Below are 14,594 nucleotides of genomic sequence, written 5' to 3'. Positions count from 1 at the left end.
CTCCACCTAAGAGACGCTTCTTTCTACATGTTCTAATCAAATATGGAATGCGTATCGTTCCCTCAAGCACACATATTTATCATTTCGCGTGCGTGCAATACACGGTGAAATTGACTCGCAAATTTGCGGCGAGCTTCAGAGGAAAACTATTGAAAATCTATGTGCTTCTTCTCTGCCGCACTACAGCAGGCTTGCCATGGTTTTTCTTGTCCGCTCTGCTTCGGCGAATGAAACCGGAAGGTTGCCAGCGTATGTAGCCTTGTGAACAGCGAAATGGTATTGCGGGGAGTGTCAAAGAAAGCTCGTCTTCACGACCTCGTCCCAAGCGAGGGAGCTCTTATAATCTCGCCCCTAAAGATGATGTCACCCAATATATATATATATATATATATATATATATATATATATATATATATATATATATATATATATATATATATATATATATATATATATATTCTTTTTTTTCACGCGTGCCACCGCAGGCCAGACAGCCTCCGCAGAGCACCGTCACAGCTGGGCGACGTGGGCGACCCGCTCTTCCTGACGCCGCTGATCGAGGCTGGCCAGCTGGAAAAAGCGCGCAACCTCAGCCGCGTCGGCTCGCTCGGGGCCGTGTCGGACTTCCCAGGATATTCGGGGTTCCTCACAGTCAACAAGCAGTACGGAAGCAACCTGTTCTTTTGGTTCTTCCCGGCCAAGGTACGTTGCCACAAGGCCCCGGCCTGAAGCTCCGTTGAATAGTACGGTTTACAGGCATGAAGAATTAACCCGTAACCCTAATTAACGTAACCCTAACGGTGCTACTGAGTCCATTTGGTGTGCAAGTGTTATGATGCCATGAGACTGTTACTCCTAAAATTAGTGGGTGTAGAACTCAATCCAGGAATGCACATCTGACTCAAAAAGGGACGAAGGCTAGAATAATGATTTACTGAAGAAGATACTGAAATAACAAAGTAAAACAAACAAGACATTGAAAGAATTGACTTCTAAGCAAGTGGGAAAAAACAGTATCTGGCACACAAGCAAGAATGACTGCCATTGAGGATAAGCCAGCTCGATTGAGACAATGCGAACAAAAGATCTTGGAATGTGAAAGTTGTATCAACAGCACGAGCAAACAACTGCGTGAGTCGTTATTAAAGTTGATGGCATGAAGGAGGCCCAGGGCCTTACTTGAGCCCTTACCCTCAGCCACGTCCCTCTTTACCCTTCCCCTTTCAATAAAGTTTATCACCACCACCACCACCAAGAATAGAAGCCGCCGAAATAACGTAGTAATTTATGGCGTTATTTAGGAAGCAGACGAGGAGGTGCCGAAGCACTAGAAAAATAAAATGCAAGAAGGTATCACGCGGAGAATAATTAACCTCAAACGAAAATTCAAATGACGACGAAAAAAAAAAGAGAGATAAAGTCTGCAGAGATGAGAGAGCTAGCGTGCAAATTGAAGTTAGAAATAAGAGACGCGAAAGACGGGTTTACATTAACGAATTCCATAAGGAAATCAACGGCAAAAGTTCTGGCCCTGCTTATCGAAGCCACAAGGCTTGATCAGAAAAACAGAGATGGCAAGTTTGGTCGTAGGAGACATGTGCATTGCAGCAAACGCATTTTTCCAATAGGTTTGTGCGCGCGCGCGGCAGTCGCTGAGTCAGTGTTTGTTGGCTTTTTATGATATGACATAAAAATCGGGCCCCTCGGTTAACGCCCTTTCTTCTTATTTATTACATAACGGGGGTCTCGAATCCGGCAACACTGATGCCTTCACGTAGCTTATGTGGGTTTATTCACCGGTTGCCTGCACCCGAAAAGATCACGTTCCCGTGATGCCTGCGGCAGAAAGGATGTGCCACATCCACCGCCAAGGTCTCCAAGTGGTGGCGCTGGCTAACACTCCCAAGATTCTACTAGGAAACATAAATACCCAAGAAAGTGGATGGGAAACGCGCCGCGTTAGCTCAATTGGTAGATCATCGTACGCGAAATGCGAAGGCTGTGGTATCGTTCCCCACCTGCGGCAAGTTGTTTTAGAGCGCAGCTCTTTGGCGTCCGTTCCTGGGTTTCGCGTCGTCGTCGGCGTTGTCGTCGGCCTCGTAACCAGCTCCGCCCCCTTTCATCCCCCCAGCGCTAGCAGCGACCGACTGATACCGCTGGATGCCGCTGACGCCGCTAGAGAGTCAAGATAACGTGACTGCATAGAACACCGTCGCCGCCATGCAGAAAGAGGAGGAAAGGGTCCCCCCCCCCCCTGTTGTGTGGCGGATAGGGTGCTCTTCAGTTGCCGACGCGCCGGTTATTTCACGTAGGCCCCGGCCCGTCGACGAATACGTGACCACCTTCCCACGGCTAGACCTGGTTCTTAGCGCTGCGGAAGCGAGGGTATCATATTGTTTGTGTCGGCATCGGCGGCGTTGTCCCTGAAACCAACTCCGCAGCTGGGGTTGACTCACTATCGGCGTCAGCGGCATCAGTCAGTCGCTGCTATCTCTTCCCTCCTCCCTTTATCGTGTTGCCCGCTTGCTGCGCGCGCTTCTGCCCCCATCGTTTGCCGCTGGGTGTACACGCCGCCCCCCTCCCCCCTCTTCCTGCGAGTCTCCGGTTGTCAAAGCGCCGGCTCGAACTTAATTCCTTTCTTCGCTCCTCCTCCAATGCAACCCCTGTGCGGTGGCAATCAGAGAGCCAGATCGGTGGCGGCGGATCTGTATATGTGCACCGCCCGAGCCGAAATTGCCGCTGCCGTTCGCCACTGCGAAATTATCTGCCAGTTCTTTCTGAGCCATGAGCGAGACGACCGATGGAAGTCCTCCGTCTGCTGCTGCTGCTGCTGCTCCCCCACTACTAACACCGATGTTAGTAGTGGGGGACTTTAATGTTGACATAAAGACAAACAGCAATTTCCTAACACTTATGTGGGAGAACATCCCGTTCCTCTCGCTCGTAACGCGTCCCACGGCTGTGACAACCTCGCGAGGCACTTGTATAGATCTCGTCTTTGAGAATCAAGCATTGGTGTACCAAGTCGAACATATATCAGTCTATTTCTCCGACCACAAAGCTTCCTTCATGACTGTCAAGAACTGTTAGTGGAGTCTTTGTTAAAGGAATACGTGTGAAAAAAAAAAATTCTGTGATAGCGCATACATGTGTTGCTCGATTTCTTTGCCTCAATCTATCGAAAAGGTGAAACAGCTTATTTGCTGCGCTCAAATTTCGCATTAGGAAGTAACGTAATCGTCGGTAATTTTTTTTCATCCACTTCATTTCCATTAATATATCGTGTTCTTTATTTTTCATTTATTAAGCACAAGTAATTTCCCTATGTTGTCCTTCGTGTCAGTGTTTCTTGGCTTATTATGGTACAGTGAACAATATAACTCGTTGGTGTGACATGTCGGGAATGAAATTTAATCTTCAGAAAACAACATACGTATATGGCCGTAACTCATAGATAGACGCTTACTGAATTCAATCATAGATTAATGAGTAATGACTTAATACAAACTGACAAAATAAAGTATTTAGGCGTAACGTTTACAAGTCTATTGAAATGGAATGCTCGTATTGATAACACATGACTGAAGGCCTTCCGAACGCTCGGTTTTTTTGCGAAGAAAGCTAACTGAAGTACCGTACTATCTGAAACTATATAACAATATATAAAGCTTTTCTAAGCCTGATTCTTTAGTGTGGTAGCATAATGTAGAACCTGTACCAGAAACGGCTCACATAGCAATTAGAAAGCATCCAAAATAAGGTGTTGCGATTTATAATAATCATCATCATCTTTTTATGTCCACTGCAGGACGGAGGTCAATCCCTGCGACTTCCAATTGCATCTGTCCTGCGCCAACTTATTCCAACTTGCGCCTGCAAATTTCCTAATTTCATCATCCCACCTAGTTATCTGCCGTCCTCGATTGCGCTTCCCTTCTCTTGGGAATTATATTGTGATTTACATCTCTAAATATTTTCGACTCCTGAGCGTAAGTGCTCTTAGAAACCATGCAACGCCGCCTACTACTGTTTCCCGGCGTCGTGGTGGCACGAAGCTTCTTTTTATGCTATATCATTACAACATTAATATCAACAAGAGAGATTACGTGTAGCCACTGCATCGACATTCCATCAGAACCTGCCATCATAAACACATCAGGCAGTATCGCACACATTGCGACACGTTCAAGTATTCAATTTTTCCGTAGGAAATCGAAATCTGGAATTATTTGCCAAAAAAAATTGTTGAGTCAGATTATGTACATGGCACTGCTGAAAGATTTGATCCATAATTTGGTTGCGCGTGATACTCTTTGAGCACGTACCTCACACTACAATGCGCAGGATGAATGCTTGGGCAACGGTACACGTGTATTTGCATGCTATACTTTATGATTTGGGATGTACATGTTGCAATGCACTGAAAAGTGGTTGTTTATTGAACTCCCCGTAACTACAATAATGTCATACGACCAATATTATAATTGTTGTGAGGACTTTATTGTTGTTCCTTTTTCATTTCACAGGAAACAAAGAAAGTTTACTGTGTTGAATGGCAGTGTTGATATATGGTAGCGTTGCCTGTTCTCTTTTTCTTCCTTCTTTTATTTCTTTCTTTTCGTCCTGTTATTCCCATGCTCATGCGCATTTTTACAACGCACTTCCTGTTTGGGCTTGTGCAATAAAGGCTCACAGTATGGTCAAATAAAAATAATTCATAAAAGCCAGCAAACACAGTTCAGAAATGGCAGCAGAACCAGCCTATATACATATATAATCATCGTGCTCCAGCGATGGGCGCACAGAGCGCTGACATCGTCTTCCTCATGAGCCTGGCGGCGAAGAGGGGCCATCCTGGCGACTTAATGCGCCCATACAATCTAGAGGGTCGTGGTGTGGCTTGAGGTCGCCGACGTGAACAGTCTCTTGTCTACGGCGATCGATGGTTGGCGGATACAGATGTCGGTGGATCTGCGATGTATAATTGACGGATCCAACGTAAACTGGACTATCGGGTAGGAGCTGTAGTATTTATACCTCCGAAATGGAATTCGAAGCCACACGAGTGAGCTAACCGGTATGTATACGATATGAACAGGCTTGTCGATGTCATGTCAGTGTTTATGTCGTCCGAGCTGACTACATTCTTCAGCGCGCCGCTGAGCGTCTTCAGAAACTGGGTTCCACTCAGAGTCATCCGGGCTGTATACGGGAGAATGACGGCAGGGTGTACAATGGCGGCTGGCGCGGGTATATACGGCCGCTGACTTCATCATCCTGATTACAATATATTCGAAATAAGTTCATGTAGTGCAGTAATGTTGCTGCTAAGATGTTTGGTAATGTCGATTCCATAGAAGTGGAACAAACAATTCTACCACAGAGAGCAGAGCATCGGAGAATTCGAAGATTTCCCTCGTATCAAATTTTGTCTGTCTCTCCTGAGGAAGGCTGTATTTTCTAGTACGCCATTTAGTTCTCATGCACAACATTAAACTCAACAACGCAACACAAAGCGTCGTGACTAAAAAAAAAAGAAAAGAAAGCGAGAAGAAAAATAATGGAACTTGCACAGGACAGAAATGAAAAGAAAAAAAGAAACACTGACAAGAAGTTTCAACGTCTTCTTATATGACCCGCGGTTTCCGGAAAAGCAGCGCGACGTTCGATACAACACTCAGATGCGGCAATACAAGCGTCGCTATTGCGTGTCTTTCGTATAAACAACCCAACGTTGCCATATTTGACATGAGTCGCAGAATGGTTTGGCCTGGCGTTCCCGAGGCAGAGTGCCTTCGGACCACGGCGGCAGCCTTGGCCGGGCTATCTCCGTCAGCACTTTACGCAGCCGCGCAGCAGGCACCGCGACCACTGCAAGAAACGTAGGCACCGACGGCGGCTGAGCGCCGGAGCCCCAGTGTATGCGATCGCGGCGTGCATGCCACGGACTACGTCTGTACCGAGATCGACGGCACGACGATTGCGGTGGCATTTTAAATCACGACTGGTGGGGACGTCCCTGTGCAGTGCCTTGACCGAGGGAACGCAATTTCTCGTGGGACATGCGATGTGCGATCTAAGGAAGACCACGCGCACAGAGGGTTTTTAATCAAACCCGAGGGGACGGTCGAGGAGACAGAAGCCGGAATGCGCCGAGTGCACATCTTGCAATAAACCAGCTGCATTTATCTTCTTTCAAAGTCTCCTCTCATCAGGGGTCTACCAGAGCTGGCTTTATTCCCAGTAGCAGACCGCAATGGAGAAAGGGGCTCCCAATTTCGCTCGTGGCTTTGACTTGGCTTGCAGGAGAATCCGGAGAAGGCGCCCGTGGTTCTGTGGCTGCAGGGAGGCCCGGGAGGCTCCTCGCTGTTCGGGCTGTTCGTGGAGCACGGACCGTACCGGGTGGCCAAAGGCGGCGTGCCCGAGCTCCGCGACACCACGTGGGCGCAGCGTTACTCGATGCTCTACATCGACAACCCGGTCGGCGCCGGCTTCAGCTTCACCCAGGACGACAACGGCTACGCTCGCAACGAGGTAGACGTCGGCCGTGACCTGCACGAGGCCCTGCAGCAGTTCTTCACGCTCTTCGATGAGTACGCGGCCAATGACTTCTATGCAACGGGAGAGTCGTACGCCGGTGAGTAAAGCTTGTTCGTGCACTTTCCCTGACACGTACTAAACAGGAAAAGAAAAATAACGTGTAACGTAAACCTAACCTCCATATATTTAACACAAAATTGGGTCGATTAATAATAGTTGGTATGCACATACAGATAACTTGATGAGTACAAGTTATACCTATATCGTCTGCACGTCGTATTTGACAATTTCCCATTAGATCCCTTAACCATATACCTAAAACCAAGTTCACTGCTACAACAAGAAGTTCCTTTTATAGATATGGTTACTTGTCTTGCGGGTCTCGCTGAGAACCGAAATGTACACTACAGTCACCGAACTCCAGTTTGATGAATTTTACTATCACGTCATGAACGTTTGTCACCTCCTTACAGGAAAGTACGTGCCGGCCATCGCGCACGCCATCGACACAGGCGTTGCACCCAGGGTCAAGATCAACTTGCGCGGCATCGCCATCGGAGACGGTATGGTCGACCCGGAGACCATGTTCGACTACGCCGACTTCTTGTACCAAGTTGGCCTAGTAGACAGGCGACAAGCCGACTACATTCGCAATGAGACTGCCCGGGCCGTCGCTTACATCAAACGAGGGCGGTACCTGGATGCGTTCCTAATCTTTGATGAACTCATAAACGGTGACACCGTCTCTAAACCGCCGTATTTTAAGAATGTCACCGGCCTCGACTTCTACTACAACTTCCTCCTTTCAAAAGAGCCGGAAAGCTTCGGCTGGTACCACGCTTTTGTCGACTCGCCCGTTGTCCGCAAGGCCATTCACGTGGGTAACCTGACTTTCAACAACGGTGACGCCACTGAGAGTCACCTTCAGGAGGACATCATGCAGTCCGTCAAGCCGTGGCTCGCATCCCTCATGGATAAGCCGCAGTACAAGGTGCTCATATACAACGGTCAACTGGACATTATCATCGCGTACCCACTGACGGACAACTTCGTGTGCAGCATCCAATGGTCGGGCAAGGAAGCTTTCGACAAGGCGGAGCGTAAGATTTGGAAGAGACCGGACGGAAACGGTGTCGCTGGATACGTCCGGAAAGTGGGAAATTTCACGCAGGTCCTTGTTAGGGACGCCGGTCACATCCTGCCCTACGACCAGCCCGAGGTTGCGCTCGACCTTATCACGCGATTCATCGATGGGAAGCCCTTTGACCCGTGAAATCCTAACGGAAGGCTCTAGTGTTGCTGTCTGCTAACTAGAATGTAAATAAATAAAGAGCAACAACAAGCACTATAAACGGCAATGCGATTAAATAAGGCGGCGAAGAATCTACAAGAAGACGAACCTTTCGACGCAGTTTCCCAGAGCTTGCGGGAGAAGTGCTGGTTATTGCAGTCTCAAACATATTAGTAGAGAGAGAGAGCGAGATAAATCAGATGCGAAAGGCAGAGATGAACACAGTAGAATAATAGATAAAAAGGTGCCTCTTTACGAAACTGCCTCTGGAGCAGCGATTCAAGGCCCAGCGCGCACGATATCACTAGTTAAAGATGAATGGGTGTAGAACAATTACCTGGTTGTACGATGTATGGAGGAGAGGTGTTGCTTGCTGCAGGTGGACTTATCCTTGCATGCGTTGCTGGCAATTTCTCAGCCTGAACGCCACCTGTCAACCTGTAGTCGGTTTGAACCAATGTGAAATCCAGCTAACACCACCAGCCATCAAAAACAAGTGTAACTTAGAACTTCTTGTTGGGCGAGTAGGTGCATATTAGCAAACAGTTTTATACCTGCGCAAACAAATGATCACAGAGAGGGAGAGAGAGCACACAAGGAGAGGCGTTGTTTGCCATCAAGACTGTTTACCATCAAAGCTGTTTGCCACCAAAAACAAGTTGGCTCGGAACCCAATACGCTGCGCGTTTTACAAACCACAATGACCCACACGGCTCACCATTAACTTTGCAACGCTGTATCATTGAGGAGCACCTCTGTCCTATATACCCAACGTCCTCGCGGGAACAAAATATCACTTGCATTTCAGTGGGGTGCCGTATTGTGTTTCATTTTCTCTATCAATATCTTACGTTCTTCTTCAAGTATGCATAACGCACTGATGTGAGGACGAATACGGAAGAATGTGAAAAGCTGAATCATACTTTGAATCAAAGTTGTACAACTTCTTGAAGGCCTACAGCGGGTCATTTCATTTCAAGGTAACAGGATATGCGGAGCCGTAAGGACACTTTCTCTTTGTTTACACAATTAAACATGATGGTAGTCGGAGGAAGAAATGATTCGGGCTAGTTGAGCGAAAAATTAAAGAAAAAAAGAAGCGTCAGACCGAAATGCTTTCCTGTTCCGATAACGTTCGCAGGTTCACCAGCATGAAACTTTCTGAAACACTTCGGCAAAATTGTTTTTGTACGCTTCCGTTGTTTGTGGTCTCCCTACTTTTCTACCAACAAACCTCCAATCACCTCTTACAAATCTATATTGCGGACATGTTTACTTCCCCCTGCTATTCCTGAACCCAAGGGCTTCAAGCACGTCAGAGCAGCCTAAACAGAAAGCTGGGTAGTTATCTTCACATTCTAATAAGACATGTTCTATCGTTTTTCTAGCTTTACCGCATGCTTTCTCATTCTTAATGTACTTCGCTTTATAACTACGCGTTTTAAGGCATTCTGATCTCACTTCGAAAAGTAATGAGCTTCCCTTTGAGTTATCATAAATTGTTTCTTTCCTGATTTCGTTTTTTCCTCTTAAGTATAGTTAGTCATGGCAGGTTTCTTTTCGGACGGATGGCTGAATGAATGTTATGAACGTCCCCTTTGGAACAAGGCTGTGGGTTGCACCACCAAGCTCTGCTATTATACTGCCTAATGTCCTACCTAGGTTAAAAAAAAATCGCTATGAACTCCCACAACCAAATTTTCTGACTCCCTATTGCAAACTTTACTTTTGTACGTCTTCGTTTTTTGTCGTTTCCTTACTTTTCTTCCACCAATCTTCCAATCGCCTCTTACTAATGTCTATCGCGGACATGTTTACTTTTCCCCTGCTCTCGCGGAACCCAAGGGATTCAATGAGGCCATTGGTGCCTAGATCGACCGCTGGGCAGATGTCTTCACATTCTAATAGAACATGCGCCATCGTTTCCCTATCTTTCCCGCAGCAAGCACATGCTTCTTCTTCCTTCTTATATCTCGCTTTTTAGGTGCGTGTTCTAAGGCATCCCGATCTCGCTTCGAAACGTAATGAGCATTCCTTCGAGTTATCATAAATTGTTTCTTTCCTGACTTCGTTTTTTCCTCTTAAGTAGTTACTCATGGCAGGTTTTATTTCCATTGCCGCTACCCATGAGATTATTTCAGCCTCTCTGACTTTCCGCTTGACGTTCCTTGTTACTGCGTTGCACACCCTACAGGCCGCATACTTGCTGGTAAGCTTCCTAGTTCTTTTCCTCCACTGTGAATCAATGTTTTTCCCGTACAGATACCTCAGCACTCTCCCAGCCCATTTAATTTCTTCCATATTCCTCATTCGTTCTTCATAATCAATTTTACTGGGACCTTACCTCACTTTAAAACTAGTCCAGCCCATATCACCCTGCACAGCTTCATTTGTAGTCTTCCCGAGAGCGCCCAATGCGAGACGTCCCTCTGGCCTTTGGTTTCGATCGATTCCTCATTGTACACCCGATTTCAGGCAAACAACCGCATATCCAAAAGTAAGTCCTGGAACCATTACATCTTTCCACATACCCCGGAGCATCTCGTACCTATTGTATCCCCATACCACTCTGTGCTTCATTACGGCTGCATTTCTCTTCTACTTTACTGCTATTGTGTTTTCATGTGTTTCCATATATCTATTGCCTTCGTTTACCCATATACCAAGGTATTTATATTCTCTTACCCGAGATATTTCCTGGCCCTGTATTGCCACTGCCTGTTCACTATTTTCATTGAATACCCTAACACCTGATTTTCTAACACTAAATTTAAAACCCTAATTCTCGCCTTCCTGTCCACAGATGTTAGCCAGACGTTGCAAATCACTTTGCTTGTTAGCTAGCAACGCAATGTCGTCCGCATAAAATAAACCTGGAAGCTGCTGCTCTACTACTGTACCCGCCTATTTGTATGAGAGATTAAACCCAATCTTACTTCCTTCTAGCGCCCTCCCCATCCTCACCATGTACATCATAATCAGCAGTGGGGATAAAGGGCACCCCTGCTTCCCCAGTCCCTTGTTGATATCAACTTTCCTTAACGACGCGCAGCGCCCCCGGCGGTCAAAGTTGGAAGGCAGCGCTAGCGTGGCCACCTCCTCCCATTGGGAGAGCCCTCCGGTCGCCATACTAGCAAGCACATTCATATACAACTCAACTCTGCAGTGAAGCCCCTCTCAAGCCCTCATAACCTACAGCCACTGTTGCTCCGCAAGGCTGCAAGTAGTTCGTACTTCAAACTTTTTCTGTTAGCGAAATAAGGCGGTAGCCACAAGAATAACATTAAAAGCGCGTAATTTTGGACATTTTCATTCGTCTGTTGTAGTGGAACGGTGAAAACCTAATTGTTTATTGAACTGAAATAAAGCACTTGCTTCACTGCAACTATTTATTGTCAACTTTCGCTTCAGTTGGCAGTGAAGTTTCATGAGTGAAACGGGGTCAGCAGTGAAATAAACTGTACCACGGGGTTTTGAAGAGTGAAATGCTAAAACTCCATACACTTTGTCCATGTCTGTTGCACACCTCGTCGCTTCCGCCGATGAAAAGGCTCTTCAAGAACAGCAGACGCTCCGGAGGTTTTAAGTACGACGCCATTTTGCTGACAAAACGTGCAGCTAACAAAAAAAAAATGATGAAAATATGATGAACCATAATAAATAACTGAATATGTCGAAATTAGAAGTTACTTGATACGGATATGAATTGAATAAAAATAGTACTAAAGAAAACATTAGCGTAATAAAACGTGATAACAACAAAAAAATAGCTTTGCTCACAATTATTTTTGTCTCGCTCAGGAAATAAAAAAAAAATTGCATCGCAAACGTTGCCTTGACTATAAACCCTCAGCGGTAGCACCAAACGAAAAAGGCCGACTGAAGAGTCTAGTTCAGCACATGCCTGCGAAAAACGTTCTCCAAAAGTGCTTGTTTAACCAAAAATGGAACGACATGTTAACAATGCCTGTTCTAGATTGCAAAATGGCAGAAAGGGGATGAAGCTAGGTCAAACCGCAGCACGCAAATATTGAACGGGGGAACACTGCAACGCAGTCTTCTGAACAAGGCCTACACCTTTCTAGCAAGAAACCATCCATGGTTCTAGTGAAAATTAAGAAGCCGAAACTAAGAAAAAGACAACGATGACTTGTCAGAGTTACTCACAGCAGTAAATTTTCCTAACCGCACCTCGTGTGGCGCGGAACCCGTATGGCAACATCACAATGTCTTACATATCACCCCGGGAGTGAATAAGACTCATGTAGAACTAAGCCTCAGTGATCTGGAACCCACACGAAATAAAAGAGGCATAAATTCTCTGGAAGAAAACCACCTGCTAAAACCGTTTGACAAATTTGTCCCGGTTGGCGAAAAACAATCGGACACACGGCCTGTTTGAAGAAGTCTGACTACACAAAGGCGAAGGTAACGTAGAGCAAGAACAACTGCCGGTAAGTCGGGCGCAAAAGGAATGTCTGTAGTTAGGCAGCCGAACTAAAATAGAGCATTTGAGAGAAGGCGATACGATATACATATAATCTTTCTTCTCTTCACGGACGGTAGCATCAGTCGCGCAATCACGGTCTATATTTGAACGCGTTCGAGGTGCTTCGCACTTTGAGTGAAACTTCTTATTTTATTAAGTTCTTTTTTTTTGTCCATAAGCACTCATTCTTGTCGTCTCCTTGGAATGTTGTCCGGCTGTATCCGACAAAGAGGCGGTGCAGTTGAGTGCACGGCGAGGCGCGATCAAGCGCGAAATCTCGAGAGTCGCCACGTACTTACTACACGTGACGTCAGAGCGCACGCGCGCCGGAGCACGTCGCCTTGACCGGTTGCCCGTGGCCGTCATCACCGAGAAGTCGTATCGCGGGCGACTCGCTGCTCAGAAATTGAAATATAGGACACGGAGGGGACGACGGCGTAGAACCACTTGCCCAAACAATGGGCAGCGAAATCGAGTGGTATACTCACGAAGGCCCGATCGCCTTCGTGGGCGTACCACAGGAGCCGCGACGACGCTAATAGCGCGCAAACTTGCGAATCCTTCGCGTCCAGCGATCATTGCGCCTTTCCTCACTATGTTCAAGTTGGAAACGCCCTTCGAGGAGCCTAGGAGATTAGATTAGAACAAAAGAAAGAAAGGAAAACCTGCAATATAGCGAAAGATATTACATCATATGTTCACTCTCCCCTATGTCGGGTTCGCGCGCACGCGTGCTTTAGCCCTTAAAATAGAAGACAAAGGGCAACAAGGACATCGAGGCTTTTTGGCCAGTTGCTTGCTGCTAAGATCACGCACTACGTGACGCCAGCGTGACGCCAGCGGAATGGACGATGTACACCCGCCACCATGGCCTTCAGTGGCGCTGGATATAACACTCCCAGGGATTGCTTTAGTACATCTAGACAGATATTCAGGAAAATGGACGAAAGGAGAGCCGCCGCCGTAACTCAATTGGAAGAACATCGCACACGCCATTCGAGGTTGTGGGTGCACGGCTCCCACCGGAAGCTATAGATAGTTCTCTCTTCTTCCTCTTTCCTTTACCTTCCGGCTTGATGAAAGTCTATCGCAAGTTTAATCCTCATTCATGATTATTTCTACGCATAAAATAAAAGAGAACAGTTGCGCGTTTACTGTCTGTTGGCTTGAAAAAATGAGCAAACAGAATATGAAATAAGCTCGCAGACTTCATAGATGCCTTGTATCCATAATCATACATGGTCATACATGCATCATATATGCCTTGTACCTGTATAAAGACCCGTATGTTTTTATATGCCCACATAGGATTATGGTATAAGGCACATGGATACCTTTTAAAGGGCCCCTCACCAGGCCCCATAGCAAATTTTGGTCATACGCTAGAAGTCGTTATGTGTCCTCTATATAGGAGCGCTCTACCACAAAAAAAGCAATTTCAGATCGACAGCGTTTACGAGAGACGCCGTCGTGGACGGCTTTCGATGTTGACCTATCGATTTCGTTAAGGTGCCCCCAATTATTTCCCTAGCGACTTTGCTAACCGCACTCATGGGCTACCGCAGCAGCTGCAAATCGAGATGTGCTTAAGTATTATTATATATACATGGATATGTTGGTTTTGCACCTTGAGGCAAAAGGCACGACGCATGAATTGTGCAAACTGTCTCTGTGTCGTTCTCTGTTAGCATGCTATGGCCGAAGCTGTTCGCAATATTACGTCCCATTTACTGGCCACCGGGTCAGGTACACCTTTGGGTATGACGCATATGGTACTTGCAGTAAGTTCCCAAAATAGTCTCCTGTCACGGTTATCCACGAGCGTTAAGGAAGACCGCTATTTAAAATTATTCTGCAGTAATACATACGGGATTTGTTTGTTCTCCATATTGTCTACCATGTTGCCGTTCAGCCTTTATAATATAGCCGCAATGTAGACTAGCAGATGTCGAACGCCATAAAGGTTACCCACATAATCAAAGACCTCGCGCACAACTCCGGGCACTTACTTGTAGTCAAGAGTTGTGCGGCTGCCAAGGACATCCTTAAGGAATGTTAAATAATAAATTATGTGGTTTTAATTATTTTAATTTTATTAATAATTATGTGGTCCGATTAAATGAAATAGACTTCATACTCTGCGCTAACCCTGGCATCATAAAAGATGTGGACGTGCTCGGCAAGGTGCGCTGCAGTGACCACAGGATGCTAAGAACTCGAATTAGCCTAGACCTGAGAAGGGAAAGGAAGAAACTGGTACATAAGAAGCCGATC

The 14,594-nt window shown here is 46.3% G+C and overlaps 1 protein-coding gene across 1 annotated transcript in view; it reads left to right on the top strand.

Annotated features, from left to right (window-relative positions):
- Positions 1 to 11,219, top strand: part of LOC135901776 (probable serine carboxypeptidase CPVL) — a 12,444-nt gene extending 1,225 nt beyond the window's left edge. Inside the window, exons 2-4 of the mRNA XM_065431635.1 lie at positions 486 to 702; positions 6,307 to 6,637; positions 7,014 to 11,219. Of these exons, the coding sequence (XP_065287707.1) occupies positions 486 to 702; positions 6,307 to 6,637; positions 7,014 to 7,813 (1,348 nt within the window). The 3' untranslated portion in view covers positions 7,814 to 11,219. The remainder of the gene's footprint in view (positions 1 to 485; positions 703 to 6,306; positions 6,638 to 7,013) is intronic.
- Positions 11,220 to 14,594: the final 3,375 nt, after the last annotated feature.

The sequence above is a fragment of the Dermacentor albipictus genome, chromosome 1 (assembly GCF_038994185.2).
Source record: "Dermacentor albipictus isolate Rhodes 1998 colony chromosome 1, USDA_Dalb.pri_finalv2, whole genome shotgun sequence".
NCBI lineage: Eukaryota > Metazoa > Arthropoda > Arachnida > Ixodida > Ixodidae > Dermacentor > Dermacentor albipictus.
Note: the sequence above shows the minus strand (reverse complement) of the source record. Positions and strands in the feature narration are given on the sequence as shown.